Genomic DNA, 22,626 nt, shown 5'->3' with positions numbered 1-22,626 from the left:
TCAAATCAATTTGCAAGGATTTATGGTGCATCATTCTTGTTGCTATCATGAGTGCTTTCATCTTTTTGTGTGACAGCAAATACGTGTTTATTTGCTGTAAATACATAAAAAACCTAAAAGCTAAATCTAGCATTGTAAGAGTCTTATAAGTTGATGTAGGAAAAATACATAGCATATAATGCATAAGCTACTTTTAAAAAATAATTTTATTTCTCTTTTGGTTCTGAATTTTTTCCCTTCCTTCTTTTTCTGTCTCTTCTTTTTTTCTTTTTTAACAAATAGCTTGTGCATCCTATTTTTATGACCTAAACTATAGCCTCTACTTTGGCATTCCTCATGTAAAACTGTCATGTAAAACTGCGTAAATCTTAAACTTTCAGAGTCCCAAATCCCTCATTTATAAAGCAAAACATTAGACTGGATCATTTGTAAGGTGTCTGCATCTTTGAAATATACTGAAATGCAGAATATAATTGGACTTGCAGCCTTTTTGACTTAGATGGTTCAACATCATTAGATGAATAATTATTATATCACTAGCAAACAAGATTTGTAATGACTATTTTAATACAGAATTAATTCTCCAGCCACATATTTTTTATCATATCAAAGATCACTTCTAGTTTTTTACATTACCATGGCATGTGATTTGTTTTAAGAAATGCTTCTTGTGGACTTGGCTTGTATATTCCTCTCCAGTTACAGAGAACACAGCACAAACCTCAGGAATACAGATGCGCCTGACTGATATGTCTGTGTGAGTGTGTGTGCATGCTCAGTCATGTCTGATTCTTTGTGACTTCATGGACTGTAACCCACCATGGAACTGTAGCCCTCCTCTGTCCATGGAATTTTTCAGGCAAGAATACTGGAGTGTGTTGCCATTTCCTGCTCCAGAGGATCTTCCCGACCCGGGGATCAAACCCGTGTCACTGGCATCCCCTGCACTGGCAGGCAGATTCTTTACCACTGTGCCACCTGGGAAGTCCCATCTGACCAATACCACACAGCGCAAGGGTAGTCTGGTGAAGAGGAAAAACAATTCTGCATTTCTGCAGACTCTTTAGCTGACTCAGTCATCCTAGCTGAGAGTATAATATTTCATGCCAGAAACTGGTTACTTTCTAAACTTACATTTTTAAAGCAAGAGTGTAATCAAGGACCATGAGAGGGAGCAGGAAACAGATATTATGCTTCATAGAGTAGATAGAAACCAGGGTAGTGCACTCAAAAACAGGCTTGCCCTCAACACCACTGCAGATCACTTACATTTTGGTTTGAGAAATGTTTTCTCAAGAAAAATATAGCCCAAAGAGAATTTATTTGTTTAAAAAAATGTAGTTAAGATGGAAACCAGTCATCTCTTCCTAAATTGTGTTTCAGGAATAACAGATCTGCAAGGTATGGCTCAAGTGGAATGTCACAGATTTTTCCTTTGCCTTTTTCACACTCTACAAAACCTGAAGCCACGGCCATTGTGATTCCATCTGCTTCGAAAGGTGCCACGAGTTTCCAGTCGGCATCCAGGGTCATTTCATGTCCTTGCCTTCCCTTCTCATATTCATAAAGCATTAAGTAGGGGGGCCTGGCTAAAGCTCTTTCTGGGACGGGCCTGGGACCCGGGACGCTTTGCTGCAGTGCTGCAATGCTTGCACTTGGACCCACCTCTCCTCCAGCAACAAAACTCAGAGAAACTGTGTGGGACTAAAAATCACTGCATGTGTGATCGACTGTGTGTCGCTGGGGCAAATTCTGGGCCCAAGAAATAGGAAGAGATCAAAAAACCCAACCGCCACTTTTGAAGAGCATGGAGCCAAAAACAGGGTTCTCTGCCTGCCGCCCTTCACTCCACACCACCAGCAAGTGAGAGTGTCAGTCGCTCAGCTGCATCCAACTCTTTGCAACTCTATGGACTGTAGCCCACCAGGCTCCTCTGTCCATGGAATTCTCCAGGCAAGAATACTGGAGTGGGTAGCCTTTCCTGCTTCTCCAGGGCATCTTCCAGACCCAGTGATAGAACCTGTAGTCTCCCGAATTGCAGGCAGATTCTTTAACATCTGAGTCATACCACCAGAAGGGTGGGAAAAATACCTAGGTCCCCCTCTGGCCAGCCCATGGACACACTCCTACCCTCACCCCATATAAAGAATGAGCTCCTCCTGCCCAGGGGAGTGAGCAAACAAGGGAACCTGTTGCTTGTTTTTTGCTCCCCCTTGCATCAGCAGGGGCCCCAGTAAAGCCTTGCCTGAATTTCTTGTCTGCCCCCTAGTCAATTTCTATTGCTTGGAGGAGGCCAAGAACCCTGGTGAGTAACATGCCCACAGATAGCTTAGGATGTAACGAGTCCTCCTTTATCAATTTTGCAAGAGTCTAAAGCCACCTGAACTGACTCATTTGAAAAGACTTTGATGCTGGGAAAGATTGAAGGCGGGAGAAGGGGATGACAGAGGATGAGGTGGTTGGATGGCATCACCGACTCAATGGACATGAGTTTGAGTAGACTCCGGGAGCTGGTGATGGACAGGGAGGCCTGGCGTGCTGCAGTCCATGGGGTCACAAAGAGTTGGACATGACTGAGCGGCTGAACTGAAAGTCTTGTTCAGGTCAGTTAAGGGCAATGGTTCTCTCACATTACCTTTTTTTATTGAAGGTTCCAACCACCTTTGTGCAACTGGAGTTGTCTCCTCCACAGACGCCACACTTGTCATACTGTAGCTTCGAGCCAATGATGCCATCACAGCCTGTCCGCACGCACTTCCCCCGGACACACACAGAATTGCTATATGGCCTGCATTCCGTCCCGTCGGTCACCTGGATAACGAGAGACGCCTTAGCGATGGGAAATACTGGCTCTGCATACGTAGTTTCTTTGATAAAATCAAGTTTTAATTTGGGACTTTTAAGTTTGATTGGAATAGATTTTATATCAGAAACTAAACAACCAAAAAAAAGAAAAAAGAAAAACCAAACAACCCCCCCCCCAACCCCAAACCATAGTTTCCAGGAGTATTGAGTAGAAAATCTTTGACATATTGGCGGGAAGAAGAACTGGGATAAATCAGGGTTATGCCCTTTCTTTCTTCTTTCTCTCTTGAGTCTAATTCTGAATGTGTTAGGAGAACCAAGGTCCTCATCTCCATTTCTGTGTCTGAGATAAGTCCCTGTGGTATAGTCTTGTCTTTTTATTGATAGACTATTTCACCCAGGATGTGGGATTGTTTGTCACTTGTGTGGAGAGAAGGAGAGCAGGATTTGAGCAGGCTCAAGAATGTGGACATCCTTTTTGGTTGCGTACTTGTTATTACTGTTATAACATTGAAAATCTACACAGACACACGCAGCCTTGTCACGGCTGGGAAGCGTTCCCTATTGTGTGGAATGGTGAGATGCTGAGATAGAGATGTGTGCATGCATGCTCAGCTGCCTCAGTCGTGTCCGACTCTTTGCAAACCCATGGACCATGGCCCAGCAGGCTCCTCTGTCCATGGGATGGTCCTGGCAAGAATACTGGAGTGGGTTGCCATGCCCTCCTCCAGGAATTGAACGCGAGTCTCCTGTGTCTCCTGCATTGCATGTGGATTCTTCACCACTGAGCCACTAAGGAAGCCCCAAATAAACACAAATTTGTATAAAAAAAGAAGTCTGGGGAAGTCTGAGAAACGTACTTACTGGAAGAGATTGCATATTTTTGAAACAAGAATTAGCATCTATTGAATAAGGTAGTTATAAAATAGTATGTATATGATCTCTTAGTGGTTTGTGCATGTAAGTGCAAGTAACACACACAGTCATATGAATAAATGTACATATTTTGTATTTGTGTATAAACAAAACCTCTTATCATATACGTCTGTGAGTATGTGAATATGTGGACATGTGTTAATTGGGGTGTGGTAGCTTCCCTGGTGGCTCAGAGGTTAAACGTGGGCGACCTGGGTTCAATCCCTGGGTCAGGAAGCTCCCCTGGAGAAGAAAATGGCGACCCACTCCAGTATTCTTGCCTGGAGAATCCCATGGACGGAGGAGCCTGGTGGGCTACAGTCCATGGGGTCGCAAAGAGTTGGACACAACTGAGCGACTTCACTTTCCTTCTTTCTTCTTCAACAGGTTAACAACTCTCTGGATGATTATATTTCCAGATAATGTTTTTCACTTTTATTTAATATTTTTAAAAGAAAATGCATTATTTTACAATAAAAGATGAAATGTTTTAAAACACACATAACTTGGACATTAACTTATTTTTCAATAATATGTCATAAATATCTGAAGACTTGTTACAGAGGTGGCTTTAAATATCATGCCTATTTGTAAATTAGATTAACAGCATTTTAAACCATAACATAATGTTGATTGTGAGAAGTGAAACTTCAGTAATTTAGAAAATGCTCTTCTATGGAAAATAAAGGATCATTTCACATGTATATATTATGATGTGTAAATCTAGAGGGACACTGATTCATATTAAAAGTGCAGGGCATTTTAAAGTCTAGGTCAGGGATAATGATGTTGACATCCTGCTTTATGAATCACCAATGGAATTCTTCAATAAAACATAGAAAAATAGAAAACTTTCTTGTTTTATAGTCCCCTTTACAAATATAGTTTGTGCTAAAAATATGAGAAAGTATTCTTTTGAGAAGCAGTCATTCCATCTACGTAGGGAACACAAACTTTAGGCATCCTTTATATTTATCTTTGCTTCCCAGGTGCCTCAGGGGTACAGAATCTGCCTGCCAGTGCATGAGATGCGAGTTTTAACCCTGGGTCAGGAGGATCCTCTGGAGAAGGACATGGCAACCCACTCTAGTATCCTTGCCTGGGAAATCCCATGGACAGAGGAGCCTGGTGGGCTACAGTCCATGGGGTTGCAAAGAGTCAGACACGACAAATTACAAACGTACCTAGGGAATACTATTTTGAAGTTAAGGTCACAACTCATCTTCCTGACAGAGTTACACGTTTTCAAAAAATAGCTTTTAAAACATTTACTTGTTCTGTTTACAAAATCCTTTTGATTCATTGTAGCAAGTTTGAAAATACAGAAATTACAGAGGTGAAAATAAAACCTTCCAAAATCTAGCCACCCCTCAAATAATGACTGTTTACATTTGGTATGTGCAGCCTCCATTCTACCAAATAACTTCCGCCAAGAACACCCACTTTTCTGGGCAGTCTGGGAGCAGTTACCTTTGGGGAGAACACCACGTAGTAGCCAGTGCCCTTAGCCCTGCAGGTCAGTTTGCACACGTCTCCGGGCAGGACTCCAGCATACTTGGGAACCCATTCCACAAATGTTTTGACTCCTTTTGCGTCAGACTGATATCCATTTTTGGCCTCACACTGCTCATGACGAAAAGATTTACCTAAAAATAAAAAAAAAAAAAGTACATTATTACTCTGTTCTGAAACTCAGATACATTCCTATTCATGTAAATACTTTCAAGGAGAAGATGCTAACTTTTTTTTTTTTTTTCCTACAGTCTCTCGACACACCAGTGTTGAAGGATTTTTATCCACAGAGTTGAAAATAGCCATTATTTTTTCCTACTCCCGGAATACTCAACTGTTGATAATAATTTAAAAACCACTCATGTATTTGTTACTGATTTGCACCCTGGTGGAACAGTGCGGTACAAGATTAATAGAATATTTCTTCAGCCTCTCCTATTGACGACTGCTAGAATAAAATTGTTGTTGTCTAGTTGCTAAGTCGTGCCTGACTCTTTTGTTACACCATGAACTGTAGCCCACCAGGCTCCTCTGTCCAGAGGATTTCCCAGGCAAGAAACCTGGAGCCATTCCCTTCTCCAGGGGATCTTTCCGACCCAGGAATTGAACCTATGTCTCCTGGATAGGCAGGCAGACTCTTGACCACTGAGCCACCAAGGAAGCCCCAGAATACAAATGACACTCGATCTATGGTAGTTGCTGACTCTTGGGAGCCGCGTACCATTAGCCGGGCAGGGTGTGACGCTGCAAGAGCGGTAGATGGCCCTCTTCCCGGTGCAGTAGCGGCCCTGGTTCCTGGGCGCCGGGTTATTGCAGTGGCGGTAGGCAAACTGCACTCCGCCCCCACACGAGCGAGAACACTGGCCCCAGGACCCCCAGGACCCCCAGTTGCCGTGGCTTGATGTCTAAAATAGAAAACAGGAGATATTTTACTCAGAAGGGTGGACAACTTTCAAAATGTACATTTAGAAATCACTTGCATGCAATGACTCAGCGGAAACGTCATCGCAGATAAGACATGATCATCTCTGAGTTTAACACAGTCAGAGATGTTGAACACTCTGAAATTGCAACGCGATTCCAATTCTAAACAATCCACCTTTTCTGCCCCCTGCCCCCGGCCCCAGCACTAGAGGATCTGAATGGGTATGTGTTTGGTCACTCATTCTTGTCCAGCTCCTTGTGGCCCCATGGACTGTAGCCCACCACGGGCTCCCCTGTCCGTGGGATTATTCCGCTGTCCATGGCAAGAATACTGGGGTGGGTTGCCGTTTCCTCCTGCAGGGCATCTTCCTGACTCAGGGATCAAACCCGTGTCTCCTGCAGCTCCTGTGCTGGCAAGTGCATTCTTTACCACTGAGTCACCTGTGAAGCCCAGAGGGTTTGAAGACTTCACCTGAAGTACTGAGCATGCTGCAAGGACCTTCTGATGCTGTGCATTTCTGTCCGTCACCACCGAATCATGGTTCACTCTGTGTCCACTCTGACCTTGCATCTTTAAAGAACTGTGTGATGCTAAAGAAGCTGCATGATCCCAGGCTGATTATGCTTCCATCTTTTCTCCCTCTTGAGCGCTCAAGTTCTGCAGTCCCTTTGCAGACATCACACAGCCCATCTGTCACATGTAAACGTATCTGACCTGAGCTTGACTTCCTAACACCCAGTAGAAAGGAAACAGGGCAGACACTAATAGCATCCAATCACATGGACCCATGCCACAGGGAATGAAGCCCTATTATGACATCCCAGGTTGATTCCTCTGGAAACGCTGCAGCAGGAAGCCGAGAGATGCCAAAAGGAAGATATTAGAAACTGCTTTGTCAAGGGCATTCCTGAAGAACCTCCTCTGGTTGCATGGTTCAGGGTGTCTGTGTCAGGGTATCTGAGACTGGTAGCTTGGGTGGTAAGCCTTGAAAGGCACAAGCAATGTGCCCATGGCAAAGGTCTTCCAGGGACTCTGAAAATGTTGCAAGTGAGAAGGAGCCGATGCTTTGCTGGAAAGTGAAGCTGGTGGGAGCTGACCTGAAGCTGGACTGTGTATACAGGGAGGGAGGTGGGGTGCCTTCCTGCAGCAGGTGTGGCTATTTTAGTTCCTGAAGTTAGATGAACTTGCCATGGCCTCAGATGCAAGGTGGGAGGCCTGGGTTTGATCCTGGACTGGGAAGATCCCCTGAGGAATGAAATGGCATCCCACTTCAGTATTCTTGCCTGGAGAATCCCACAGACAGTGGAGCCTGGCTGGTTGTAGTCCATGGGTTTGCAAAGAGTCGGACACGACTGAGCGACTAAGCATGCGGCAGGCACACGATGAGGGGGAAAACACGACCATTTTGGAGCTGAGCAAGTATGCCTGAGGATCATCTGTCAGCTCCACTGGGAGTTCCTTCCCGAATTGAAACAAATGTGTTCCAATAACTGGAGCAGTTTGAAAACAAACTCCAAGCAGTGACTCGGGGGCCCTACTTGTGGTCTCAATGAGACAGAATCTGGGCTCTCTACTTATTTATTACTGGGTATAACCCGAGACCGGCATTTTCTCCGGTAATTGACAGCTGAGGATGACTCCTGCGGGTAAAAGAGGAAGCAGTAAATAGATCCCTCAAGGAAAAATATTTTAACTAGGAAGCAGAGCCTTCTGGGGATGGTCCCCTCCACATGTCACAGGAATGTACTTCAGCCCTTGGGGCTCTGGGCCTTGCGTGACAAGAAAAGCACTTACCGAATAATATTTTTTCTTGGTTTTGTCCACACACTTGCCCTGCAGGCAGATCCTCCCTTTCCCACATGGCGTTCCCTCCACGGCTGGCAGCTTCTTGGTCAGGCACACCATCTGGCCCTGGCGCACCACGGCGCACCAGAGGCGGGCACACACGTCCATGCCGGGGCACACGGAATACTCTGGCCCGAAGGTCAGGTTGCACTGCTGGCTGGCGTCGTAGGTCTGGCCCGGGAGCTCCTCAGGGCCCGGAATCTGTTTGCGTGGTAGGTCCAGCAAACAGTTACCTACAAGAACAACCAAGATTGGCCACTGTTTGGAGTTTCTGTTTCCAACTTTGAAAATGATGGATCTAAAGAGGCAAGACTCTGGCTGGTGTGGAGACACATCACATTCCCAGATCCCTGGCAAGGGGACTCTCTGGACGAGGCTGGGTGCCTCCATGAACTCGCCAACACTCACTGGGATTTCTGATGGATGATGTGCCCTGGGGTATCCATAATGATGGCATCATAATGATGGCAGTGAATTTTATTTGATAAAATAAAAGTTTGCAATAATTAGCTGTGAAAATAACCATCGTGCTGAGGGACTAACAGAAACTGGGATGGACCTGGCGGAAATCAGAAAGTGGGTATAATAACTGTGTGTGTGCTGTGTGCTAAGCCACTTCACTTGTGTCCGACTCTTGGTGACCCCATGGACTATAGCCCACCAGGCTCCTCCGTCCATGGGATTCTCCAGGCAAGAATACTAGAGTGGGTTGCCATGCCCTCCTCCAGGGGATCTTCCTGACCCAGGGGTTGAACCCGTGTCTCTTATGTCTCCTGCACTGGCAGGCAGGTTGTTTATCACTAGTGCCACCTGGGTGTCACAACAACAAAAACAACAATAATGACAAAGTTGTGTTCACAACTTTGAGAAAGAGAGTTTGTCCTTGCGCCCTGTCTATACCTCTTTGTCCACACCAGCCTCAATTCTTACCTCTTTTTCATGCACTCATCCCCCATCCATGTTACCATTCCATTAATTCCATAAATAAAGAACAATGAGATGCCGCGGTCATTGCTGCACTCAATAAGCTTAGCAGGTACCGTGTTCTACCAAACATACCAGATATTTGGGAATACAGAAAAATGACCCAGATCCACCCCTTCAGGCCTGATAAGCTGAAGGAAGCAAAGTCAGTCAAGTCTTTCTCTTAGACTGAAAGCATTTTAATGAAGAGCTTTCAGGTACCACGTATTAAAGCAGTGGGAAAAGAAAGGAAAATATCTCTGATAACTTGGGACTGAGCCCACTTTGTCACTCTTCACCTCCTTTTCTCCCCTTTGTGTCAGTTGTTGAATGCAGTTGGTATTTGTTGGATCCTTGGAGGGTGTCTGGGTACATAGTGATGGGGCAGTCAGAAAGGGAGTGGGCAGTCAGTAGAAGCTGACACACAGACAGTGCAAACTCAGAAGCTAAACTACACCTCCCCTTCCCCAGAAAGCTTCCCTAAGAAATTCCTTCCGAGTGAGTTAACTCCGTTAATTTCCTCAGTTTGTATAGGAGCTTACATATTGTCTTTCAGTTTCAGTACTTTTCTATTTACTTGATTTTAGGATCTACACACTGATTATTTATACACTAAAAATGATGAATATTTGTTATACACTGACACTCTTTTGGGGCTTCGCTGGTGGCTCAGATGGTAAAGAATTCACCTGCAATACAGGAGACCCAGGTTTGATCCCTGGGTTGGGAAGATCCCCTGCAGATGGGAACAGCAACCCACTCCAGTAATCTTGCCTGTAGAATTCCGTGGACAGAGGAGCCTGGCAGGCTACAGTTCACAGGGTCACACAGAGTCAGACAGCAACGAAGCAACTTAGCAGGACACTCTTTTCAGTTCTTTTAATGTATCAGTTTATTCAATTTTTAGGAGAATTCTATGTAGCAGATTCTGTTGTGTTGGCCAAGAAGTTCATTTGTGTTGTTTTCCATAGATGTTATGGAAAAACTGGAACAGAATTTTTGGTCAACTCGAGCATTATTTTCTTTATTTTGAGATAAGGAAACTGAGGAACTGAAGACCTAAGGATCAGTTACCTAAGGTCTCATAACTATTAGGGCTTTATGCTCAGAGCCTGCTCTTCTCATCATATACAAACCTGACTCTGCTTACCATGTGGATAGGCTGCTTATTTTATTGCTAAAGGGCAGGCATGTGTACGAATCCTTTAAACAGTAACACCAGGCCTAATGGTAGAAACACCCGGTCTAAAGTCTAATTCTGGCAAAAGACTAAATGGCTGAGTGTTCTTGGCCAAATTAGTTCACTGTCCTTAATTTATTTTCAAGATCTATGAAATGTTGCTTTTCTCACTGTGACACTGGAGGGGCAATTAAGGGGTGACCAGAAAAACATAAAACAATCATACTGGTACTATGCCCAACATATTTAACAACATTTCAGATTTATTTTGAGTTATTCTTTTTATCCAACAAAAGAAAACCATGTTTAAATCCTATTTTCCACTGAGAAATGGAATATTCAGCACATTTTAAGTACACTGCAAATGTTTTTACAACTATGCTCAAGTTTCTTCAAAGCGAATACCTTGAAATTTGTCAATCTGTGATGGAGGCATTATATGAAAATGAATAAAGAGCAAAGTTCCTATTTAACTTCTGAGCCAGAACTTTTGAAGAGGTAAAGCTTCTTAAGGCAGGCCAGAAAAAGCATTAAAACTTACTATCCAGCCAAATAGAACTTTGGGAGAAAAACATCAAGCTAAAAGAAAAACATCAACAGCAAGTCAATAGGAAGGAATGATTGTCAAACCTCACTAAGCTTTGTTTAGAAGATAAAGTGAGATGAGGCCCTTTGGACTCCAGGAAAAGCATTATCTTCCTGCTACATAAAAAACAGCCTTGTGTATAGCAGAGAATGCTTAGTGGACTGATGACGGTAGAAGACTGTCAACAGATCTCTGAGCCATCAAGAATGCTTTTCCAAAGTACTGTTTGACGAATCTTTTTTTTTTTTCACTGAAAATCACAAAGTGTAACACTGGGTGACTGAATACCAGCTGGGAAGTATTTAACACGTGTGGCTGCCTGTGGCATGGGTCGGCATCGCTTTTCCCCAAGTCAAAACAACTCATCACCTCCCCATGGATATGGCGCTGACACCTTTCAACCTCCCTGGCAGATGGCTTGTGAAAAGAAATGGACAAGGCGATTGGAAACTGGCGTCAAGATGTGGTCCCTCTTTATTTAAGCTCGATGTGTGTCTCATGCTCAGTCATGTCTGACTGCTTGCCACCCTTTGAGCTGTAGCTCGCCAGACTCCTCTGTCTGTGGGATTTTTCAGGCAAGAATACTGCAGCGGGTTGCCAATTCCTTCTCCAGGGGATCTTGCTGATCCAGGGATTGAACCCGTGTCTCCTGTGTCTCCTGTAATGCAGGTGGATTCTTTACCCACTGAGCCATCAGGGAAGCTTCATAGGAAGCTCAATACCAAAGTATAAAGTTTTAAAAATGTATAGCATATTTGCTTGACTATTAAAAAAAAACAACAACATATTTAGCTCTGTGGTTTTCCCTTAGAGGTCATTTGGAGAGGGCTGTTCTTGCTTTAAAAAAAAACCGTTTTATTCAGATTTGCCTTTTACTTATGACTTTAATGTTGTCAAATTAGGATTTATTGCTGCATTAGTTTCTGATAACACTGAAATCTACAGTCAATCGATTTCATTTATATGTTGACATGTCATTTGGTGATAAAATAGGTATAGACAGCGCCACCAAATGGCAGACTGGGGCCAGGGAACAAGAAAAAAATAAAAATACAGTTTGATTCTGCGTCTCACAATATGAAATATTTAAGATCTAAGTAACAGAGGATTGGATATACATCTTTCATCTAAAAAATGTGTACAATTTGGGGAGAGGTGACAAGGAAATTGACCAGTCTTTTAATACCATTTATATTGACCTCTAAAAGTGTTCAGTCTATTGCTGACTTTTCTTAATCGCCATTACTTTTATTCTCAACCATCTCTTTACATATTTCAAGATTTATCTTAGCCTGAAATCCCATCTGGACTTCGCTGCCAACATTTTGTCTATTTATTTGCTCCATAAAATTGCCAAGTTCTTTTTTCCTTTTCTTTCCCCATCTCTTTTCCTTCCTTCTTTTCTTCTGTCTTAACATTCTGTGTAAAGACAATGAAAATGTGTGCATATTGCAAATTTGTTTTCACTATCCATGTTAAATTAAATGCTTTAAGTAAGGTGAAAAGTTTAAAAAGTAAGACTCAGTGATTTGCGATGAATAAATAAAGAGAATAATGTGGTCATACCCCATGACCATAAAATACATTTTTGGGTGATGGAAGGTATGCCAGGTCTCCAGGAAATGGAGCAGAAAAGTCTTTCTTTTTTATATCTGACTGGTGTCACTGTTCGTCTTTCATATTAATGATTAATGAAATTATCACATGAAGGTCGGTTGTTCTTTTTCTTTCCATCCCTATTTCTAGCACTGTAGTTATTTCTATCTTCTCTTCTTTTTTAATACACACACATGAAATTAAGAATTGACCCAAATAGAAAATTCCTTGGTGGCCCAGTGGTTAGGATTTCATGCTTCCACTGCCAGGGGCCTGGACTGGATCCCTGGTCAGTGAACCAAGAGCCTGCAAGCCGAGTAGTGTGCCCGCACCCAGCAACACACACACAGTGGCCCAAATATTCTTGGCCTAGGAGAAATAAATTAATATTCCTAATGAAACTCATTCAAAGAACCCCCATAACACTACAAACTCTTTTCTTTATCATCATTTCTCTGGTCTTGTAACTCTTCTTTGAGGTCTTTATTTGAATGTCTAACATTAAAAGAGACACTGATACATCATGGGTTCAGTGATGAATAAACTAACCTGTTGCTTATTGTTTAGTCCCTAAGTCGTTTCTGACCCTTTTGTGACCCCGTGGACTGTAACCTGCCAGGCTCCTTTGTCTATAGGGTTTCCCAGGCAAAAGTACTGGAGTGGGTTGCCATTTCCTTCTCCAGGGTATCTTCCTGACCCAGGGATCAAACCCACGTCTCCTGCATTGGCAGGAGGATTCCTTACTACTGAGCCACTAGTAGTAATGTTAGTCACTCAGTCATGTCCAAATCTTTGCAACCCCATGGACTATAGCCCTCTAGGCTCCTCTGTTCATGGGATTCTCCAGGCAAGAATACTGGAGTGGCTTGCCATTACCTTCTCCAGCAGATCTTCCCAACCTAGGGATCAAACCCAGGTCTCCTGCATCGCAGGCAGATTCTTTACCATCGGAGCTAAAGGGAAGCCACTAGGGAAGCCCTTTAACTTGGGTGATGACAAAGGCACAGACATTACTTGCTGGCCAAGGTAATTCAAGAGATCTGTTTGTTAAACTGTGAGAAGTATTAGTACATTGTTTAGCAGATGTCATGCCATGGACATTTTGATTAAAAATTCTCTGCGTTTGGGGATGAAGATTAGCTTTTTAAACAGAGGTCACTGTGGACTTAAAATTCATGTCTTACTTGCAGACTCTGTTAACATATTTACTGTGAAAAATCAAGAGGCTACCATAGTGGGCTTTGAATTTCATAAAACCTTAAAAACCAAATGTTAAGATCATATTATGACCTCTACTATCTATACTTACAAAGGATTAAGAAAATGGCTTTTTAATACCACTTTTTCTCCAGAGTTGTGTGTTCAGTAAGTGGCTGCAAACTTAGTTCTTTAAATATGAATTTTTCAAAGATGTCTATAGCTTTTCCTTCGCAGCCTATGTCTTGGGTGTGCTTGAGTTGTATCTGCTTAGGCAGTGACCCTTTCTCATCACCTGGCATTGGGGACTCAGGGATCCAGGGGACACGGCTATTATTTTTGGCTTCAAGATTATTAAGCATTTGAGAAAGGAAATTTAATAACTTGCTTCTGCTAAGCAATTTCTCTGCCAGTGCTTACCTTTATTTTTGAGGATCATACTCCTAAGCCAATTTGCCTAGAGCTAGGTTGTATAAACACGGCAGAAAGTTACAAGTATCTTGGCCAGGCTGGGGTTGTGGGTGGGGGGAAGGTCCCTCATAAGACATGACTTCTTCCTTTCTGAATCACAAATTTGCAGGCCCGGTTATTTTAGAGTGTGAAAACTGAATTTTCAATCATAACCTAATTGCTGTGCATTTCTTGTTGGAACTAAATCAGAAAGCACTCAATATTAATAAATATTAATAAATTTAAATCTGGCAGTGGTAGAGTGCTACACGTGTCTAGCTACTTATGGCTAATACTTTAAAAAAAAACTCAAATGATACAAATTAAATTGCACTCTAAGGACTCATTTCTCCAGCATTGCTGGAGGTGGGAAGGAGACAGGTAAGCAATTACATAAATGGATTTTCTAGGTACTCTGCATGCGTGTGTGCTAAGTTGCTTAGTTGTGTTAGACTCTTTGCGACCCTATGGACTGTAGCCCGCCAGGCTCCTCTGTCCATGGGATTCTCCAGGCAAGAATACTAGAGTGGGTTGCCATTTCCTCCTCCAGGGGATCTTCCCAACCCAGGAATCGAACCTGGGTCTCCTGCATTCTTTACCGACTGAGCTATGAGGGAAGCCCTAAATTGTCAGTGGCCTAGAAAATCAGAACAGAAAAACAGAACCATTTCACTCCTACTGCATTCCATTTCATGAGTGAATGGGGTCTGCATGCAAGTAGTTCCCTATGAGTAGACGGAAAAGGAAGGTTTGATGATATGGTTTCATGACATCAGCTTAGTCTTCAAACAAAGATGTGTGTTTGTTTGCTTTTGTTTGTCTTTCCATTGTCCTGGGCTTTGACGGTCCTCTTGATCCTCTCCTAAGCTCTGAAGTTGAAATGTTAGAACAGCCACCATCTCAAAATCCCACTGACTAATTCCTATCGCCACATTCTCAGCTGAACTGACTTAAGTCAGTTTTTGGTTGCAATCTAAAAGTTATTAAGGTATTTAAAATGACGCTTAAATGACAGTGCTACATAGAGTATTGTAGCTTTGATTCTGTCTCTGTTTTTCAATGAATGCTTCCCTGGTGGCTCAGCGGTAAAGAATCCGCATGTGACACAGGAGACTCGGGTCTGACCCCTGGATCAGGAAGATCCCCTGAAGAAGGAAATTGCTATCCGTTCCAGTAGTGTTGCTGGGATAATCCCATGGACAGAGGAACCTGGTGGGCTACAGTCCATGGGGTTGCAAAGAGTCAGACATGACTGAGCGTGCATAGGTTAGGTTTGAAATGAATATAAATGATCTTGCCACTGTGTCACAGCTACAGTGCCTTTTTTAGACTCATCATAAAATCAGTTTTCTTTTGGTGGGTGAGGTGGGGTTGAAGGGTTAGCTAAAACACAAAACTGCTTACTCAACATTCAAAAGTGAGAGAGTCTAGGTTTTGATGAAACGAATGAATGATTGACTGTATTATGAGAATTTCCTGTCCAACAAATGTTGGTAATGAAATTTATTTATTTAATTAATATATAGATGGGAAAGTTAGATAAGATTTTCTCAATGCAAATGAATGAGATCTATCTCTAGTAAAAGTACGGTTTGGTGGTTATCTACCAGGAGATCCTTTGGAGCAGATGCAGAAAGATGTATAAAATTTGTTGTAAAATTTTTAAAAATCTGAGTGTAGACTCTTTTAAATACAGAAATGAGATTTAGAAAGTGAAAACAATACTGGAAGCATCTTTACTGCATGGAAAGTAAAATCATGAATTCCACAAACATGAAATAAATGAATCATTCCAGAAATATGGCAATAAGGAACAAGATTTTGCACAGCATTGTAATTAGCTGACCTAATACTTATACAGGGAAAAAAAAAAAAAAGTTGGTCCCATTTTAGCCATAAGTATTTGCTGCCTTAGCAACTAAATCTGTTCATTTAGTGATTCAAAGTTTAGCTCAACCTTTTGGAATGTGTAATGCGGGATTCTAAAATAAAATATTAATGTTATTCCATATTCACAAAAGCTGAAAAAAAAAAAAAAAAAACAGTAAAAGTAACCTAAGAGTGGGAACTAAGATTCCACCTAAGAAGAAATGTTACTAGATATGGACTTGATCAATAGGTAGGCAGATAATTAGGTAAGCATTCACCTCAGGACTCTCTGCATTTCCTCAACATTTTAAACTGAGCTAACTAAACAGAAAATTACCACTTTATTATTAGTCTAGGATAAACCTAATACATCGATTCTTGAAATTGTTTCTAAATCTTTGAGATATTAGGCCATCTTTTCAACTAATAAAGAACATTTATTTTGTGTTAAGGGAAATTTTAAAGCAAGCTGGGTAGGGATTGTTTTCAGGAACAGGAAATTTAAATAGTCGGAAGTAGCTAAAGCATTATCAGTTCACCATTAACATAGTAAAAATGAGTCTGTGAACATTTTGGCTATAAGACAACAAAAGGCTATATAGTAGAACTTCCTTTTGTCTGAAAAGAACTGAATTTACTAATTGTTTTGTAATTATGTAGCCAAAGCTCAAGATGGCAAACTCACTAAGAAATTACAAAAATATCCAGCTTTAATTGCTGTGAAACTAGGGAAAAATAGTTACCCCAGATTCTCTTTATCCAGCTTTGAACCATATCCTGAGATAAATTTGTGAACAATTATCATCATCAAGAATTTCTGTCCCATCTACTTCAACCATCAGTTTTAGAAAGAAATAAATATTAAGAGGAAAGCAAAAGGAATGGGAATATGTCCATTCAGGTGGCACAGCGGGTAAAGAATCTGCCTGCAACTCAGGAGATGCAGGAAATGTGGGTTCAGTCCCTGTGTTGTGAAGATCCCCTGGAGAAGGAAATAGCAACCTACTCCAATATTCTTGCCTGGAGAATCCCATGGACAGAGAAGCCTGGTGGGTTACAGTCCAAAGGGTCGCAAAAGAGTCCATGGTGTCAACGGGTAGGATGGGACTGAAGTGACTGAGCACACACACATGTAATATAAGAAACTGGAACTCTGGGGTCTCTGGAAATCTCTTCCAAATTTAACTCATCTATTTGCCTGTGTTCCCAGTATTTTAAGGTAACAGGGATGCTAGGAAATTAGCAATAGCTTGTTTCAAAGATTACTTCAGGGTCAGAATTTATTATTTCTAAAAATTGTGACTTCCTTGGTATTTTGATATAATTTATGGCACTAATCCTAGATTTAATAGACCTTAATAAAGTATGCTGCGCTCTTGAACTCCATTTAGAGGATAAAGCCAAAGATTTTCTTTTGAAGTTCTTAAACTGTTTTCTCACGGTTCAGATTGATTTTCTATTTCTGTTTCTGCAGCTTTTACTCCACTTTCAGGAAAACGGGCTGCCAGGGTGAAGCCAAGTCTTGTAGTGAGTGTAGATCTATAGAGCTTCCTTTCTTGGTTTTATGCTGCCATAAAGAGAATCTGACGGAATTGTCACTTACATTCTAACCATACCTTTATAATAAGCATGTAACAAATAATTCTGAGAGTCCTATTAATAACAGGGAAATGAGATATCTGCCAACATTCTCACAGGAAGCTGGTGTGGTCAAAGAGGGAATAAAAGCCAGGCTTTCAGGGCACTAGCGAGGCCTTCTGTGTGGTCTCCCACACTGCTTCTCTTTGAACTTAGTAATTCAAAAGCAAAAAATACCATAGCTATAATGCCACCAAGGATGTTGGCATTCCATACCAGTAGACAGACCCCCTTGTTCCTTTTTCTGACACTGTCTCAGCAACCATTGTCTTAGAGGGCAAAGTGAACACCAGGAGGATACAATGAGGTATTGTTTCTGAGCCTGGGGAACTGTACCTACCGTGGCCATCATCCAGAAATTCTGTGATGGTGGCTGAGGTGCATTTGGACCAGGGTTTGGATGCGTCGATGCTGGTTAGGATGGAAGACATTAAGCGCTTATCTTCCGTGGAGCCGAAATTTTCTTCACAGAACTTGGAATCGTCATGGGAGAGGCCAAGCAGATGTCCTAAAAGACAAGATAGACGAATGGCAAACAATGAGCGATTTTGGCACGTCTGCTTTTCTGTGGCAATTAAACTAGCACTTGACTCTTCTCCTCCCAATTGTACATGAGTTCATTTTAACTGCTTTTTCACACAGAGACTGGACTCCCCCCAGGGAAATTAAAGCTGCATGTCATCAGAGCGGTCACTTCTGGTGAACATTCTGGGGAAAACTGAAAAATTACACTAGATGAGATGTTCCCATAATCCATCTGGATCACACATGCTCAAGAATATGTGGAAACAGACCTTATTTAGAATCTAGAATTCGCAAGGCAACTGTGGGATTATGTCATAGTCCTCACGACATATTATTTTGAATGTTGTTAATTTTCCATCTTCTATGCTCAACTACAAGCCCCATGAGATCAGAGAGCATCCCCCTCTTCCACTCCCCGCCAGCCACTGCTGGAAAATCTATATTTAACTCAATGTTCTGCAAGTTACAAACACTTAATACATGGTATTTGAAGGTCAGGGATTCCATTTTCTTGGCCAAGTAAATACGTAGCCATATAAGAGATGACTAGAGGAGAAAAGAAAAAAGTGAACTTAGTAACTTCCTGGTTTCATGCAAATGTTAGCTTGCTTCACTCTTTCATTTCTTTTAGTCATTCAGTGAGTTGGGAATGTTCACTAGTTCCACAAGTAAATGGTATATCTTGAGGATATACCCATTTGCATTTAAGAAATGTCCAAAGCACCAATGTGACTCTCAACAAGTGTTAGCCCTTGGAGAGAAAACAAATACTAAGAAGGGAAGTGATTGTCCAAAAGCACTCAGTTAGGTGGTGTTTGTGCTTAAGTTTACCAAACACACTCTCTGGTGTTCCCCCACACTGGTGTTCCCGTTCTACCGTGCAAGGTATTATTCTGCAGAGTACATATGCCCATTCTTATAATCTGACTAAAATTTTTTTATTACATAAGATTAATTTTTCACATAGTCTAAAGGTATAATACATTCTATAACACATTTAAAATACTGTTTTTTTTTTAGCTCTTATTTTTTTAATTGGGGGATAATTGCTTTACAACGATCTGTTGGTTTCTGCCACATGGCAGTGTGAATCAGCTATAAGTACACATATATCCACTCCCTCTTGAGCTTCCCTCCCACCCTCCTATCTCATTCCTCTGGGTCATGACAGAGCACCAGGCTGAGCTCCCTGTAGTGATACAGCAACTTCCCACTAGCTATCTAGTTTACACACGGTAGTGTATATACCTCAGTGGTAAAATTCAGGACAACAGATTGGAGAGACTCTAAAAAGTAAACAAGACATCCTAGTAGTGTTTTTTGCAAAGCTTTTTAAAACCCTACACAAACCACCACCAAAAAAAAAAAAAAAAAATGTGGAAAATACCATAGAAAAGTGATTACTGCATTCTCCTTGGGTTCCTGAATACCAAAGGCAGGAACTTTGGCCATTCTGCCAAGAAAAAGTCCAGTGTGCAACAGTAAAACCCAACAGAGATGAAATTTTTCACGCCAAATTCCAACTACTTGGGGCCAACTTGTTAAATCACTCACACCTCATAACAAAATTGTCCACTGAACAGCTGCTTGCTGTTGTGGTTGAAGTTAAGTGGCCAGGGCTCGGTGACCTTCTAAGTGTCGCATTTTGATACTATTTATACAGTTATTTACTTCAATAGCATTTACTCAGCTAGTCGGTTCTCTGTGGGAAACCCTCTTACCACCACTCACGTTCTATTTGGTCAGCAGCATAAACTCACAGTGGAGTTCATAAAATATCTTCCAAATAACATGCAAGAGAAGATTGGCAGGAGCTCGTCCAAGTTTTGGGTGGTATGTTGAGTTTCACCGCACCCACAGAAAAATAGTACCTTTCATTCATATTCTATTCGAAACTGCTAAAACTTACTTAGTACATCAAATACTCATTGAGAATGTAGAAAGGTTATCAGTGAACATTGTGGGATTAGTGTGGAGGTTTCACACTTGAGGTTTTTCGCCCCTGGCATAGTAGAAAAAGTGGCCTAAAGGAACCTCTGTATTATGAATCTAGTTTTTATACTTTAAAAAATGTGATCTTTGCACTCTATTTCATAAGACATTTATATTTATTTAATGGAGCAATGGTGGCTCAGACAGTAAAGAATTCACCTGCAGGGCAGGAGACCCGGGTTTGATCCCTGGGTCGGGAAGATCCCCTGGAGAAGGGAATGGCTACCCACTCCTATATTTTTGCCTGGAAAATCCCATGAACAGAGGAGCCTGGTGGGCTACAGTCCATTGGGTCACAAACAGTCAGACACGACTAAGTGACTAGCACTTTCAATGGAGTAATAGTCTTTTCTTCCAAATGTATCTAGATAAAAGCTCTGTTCATATGCATGTGTATTACTGCCTCAAGAGATACTCATTTCATCTGGAGGCTAAGTTTTAGATATTTGATTTAAATACAAGCTGCAAGGTAAACACCAAATTCACTTTGAGGGGCCGAGGAAACTACCTCTATTTTTTTTCTTTTATACATAATGGTGATGCCTATAATGCTAAATATCAATTATGAAAGCAAAGCAATTTATTTTAAGATGCTCTGGTCTAGAAACTATAAAACTCTTAGAGGAGAACATAGGCAAAACACTCTCCGACATAAATCACAGCAGGCTCCTCTATGACCCACCTCCCAGAATATTGGAAATAAAAGCAAAAATAAACAAATGGGACCTAATGAAACTTAAAAGCTTTTGCACAACAAAGGAAACTATAAGCAAGGTGAAAAGACAGACCTCAGATTGGGAGAAAATAATAGCAAATGAAGAAACAGACAAAGAATTAATCTCAAAAATATACAAGCAACTCCTACAGCTCAATTCCAGAAAAATAAATGACCCAATCAAAAAATGGGCCAAAGATCTAAACAGACATTTCTCCAAAGAAGACATACAGATGTCTAACAAACACATGAAAAGATGCTCAACATCACTCATTATCAGAGAAATGCAAATCAAAACCTCATGAGGTACCATTACATGCTAGTCAGGATGGCTGCTATCCAAAAGTCTACAAGCAATAAATGCTGGAGAGGATGTGGAGAAAAGGGAACCCTCTTACACTGTTGGTGGGAATGCAAACTAGTACAGCCGCTATGGAGAACAGTGTGGAGATTTCTTAAAAAACTGGAAATAGAACTGCCATATGACCCAGCAATCCCACTCCTGGGCATACACACTGAGGAAACCAGATCTGAGACACGTGCACCCCAATGTTCATCGCAGCACTGTTTATAATAGCTAGGACATGGAAGCAACCTAGATGCCCATCAGCAGACGAATGGATAAGGAAGCTGTGGTACATATACACCATGGAATATTACTCAGCCATTAAAAAGAATTCATTTGAATCAGTTCTAATGAGGTGGATGTGAAGTAAGCCAGAAAGAAAAACACCAATACAGTATACTAATGCATATATATGGAATTTAGAAAGATGGTAATGATAACCCTATATGCAAGACAGAAAAAGAGACACAGATGTACAGAACAGACTTTTGGACTCTGGGAGAAGGCGAGGGTGGGATGATCTGAGAGAACAGCATCGAAACATGTACATTATCAATTGTGAAACAGATCACCAGTCCAGGTTGGGTGCATGAGACAAGTGCTCAGGGCTTGTCAGTGCACATTACTTAAGTGGTGCACTGGGATGACCCAGAGGGATGGGATGGGCAGGGAGGTGGGAGGGGGGATCGGGATGGGGAACACATGTAAATCCATGGCTGATTCATGTCAATGTATGGCAAAAACCACTACAATATTGTAAAGTAATTAGCCTCCAACTAATAAAAAAAGTTGGGAGAAAAAAAATAAAAAATAAAATGAAAGAAAAAAAAAAAGATGCTCTGGGCTTTTTAAATGACTCTTTTGGCAGACTCTTTGGCCTCTGAATTGCTAATTTATCTATGTAATTGCTTGTTGCTGAAGATACAGGTAGACAGTCATCAGAAAAGACTGTCATTCTGGGCAAGAACAAATCTGAGTTCCACTTTGGCAAGAGCTGAAAGGAGAAGTGAATTTTATAAGATCTCCCAGAGTCAGTCAGAAAGGGACCGCTTACAGGTCAACTGAGAGAGAGACTCCTTGCAGTGAGGATGAATGTTCTGTTCTCCATGAAGAAAGCCTGTCAGCTGGCTGGGAGAGGAATGCTCTCCCCGGGACAAGGAGAATCACGAGCAATGTGAAGACCGTTTCAGCACCCAGAGAAACAGGGAGCCAGAGCCACAGGAGCTGGATCCAGGGCACAGGGGGAAGACCCACGTGACTTCCCTTCAGGAGCTGGAGAGGGATTGAAATGAAAGAACAATGTGCGGGACGTCTGGACGCTCCTCAGGAGAGACGTGACAGGCATACTAAAGGCTATGGACAGCCAAAGAAATGGTATTCTCAAATGTGATTCCCCTCATCATTAAGCTAGGACACCTAATGCCAGTCTGAAATCATCCTGTGTCTTTGAGCCCTAGAATGGTGAGATACATATAAAAGCATAAGTTACTTTCAAGGGACAATCACTTTAGAGACCACACACTTATTAACAGAGAAAAGCTTGGAACCTAGGAAATTTCGAAAGTTC

The 22,626-nt window shown here is 41.8% G+C and overlaps 1 protein-coding gene across 1 annotated transcript in view; it reads right to left on the bottom strand.

The window, feature by feature from the left end:
• Positions 1–22,626, bottom strand: part of ADAMTS5 (ADAM metallopeptidase with thrombospondin type 1 motif 5) — a 56,408-nt gene that overhangs the window by 11,946 nt on the left and 21,836 nt on the right. Inside the window, exons 3-7 of the mRNA XM_061133920.1 lie at positions 17,822–17,989; positions 7,952–8,235; positions 5,954–6,137; positions 5,191–5,366; positions 2,636–2,811 (exon numbers count right to left, since the gene is read on the bottom strand). Of these exons, the coding sequence (XP_060989903.1) occupies positions 2,636–2,811; positions 5,191–5,366; positions 5,954–6,137; positions 7,952–8,235; positions 17,822–17,989 (988 nt within the window). The remainder of the gene's footprint in view (positions 1–2,635; positions 2,812–5,190; positions 5,367–5,953; positions 6,138–7,951; positions 8,236–17,821; positions 17,990–22,626) is intronic.

This window comes from Dama dama, chromosome 31 (assembly GCF_033118175.1).
Source record: "Dama dama isolate Ldn47 chromosome 31, ASM3311817v1, whole genome shotgun sequence".
NCBI classification, from domain to species: Eukaryota; Metazoa; Chordata; class Mammalia; order Artiodactyla; family Cervidae; genus Dama; species Dama dama.
This window is presented reverse-complemented; position numbering and strand designations above follow the sequence as displayed.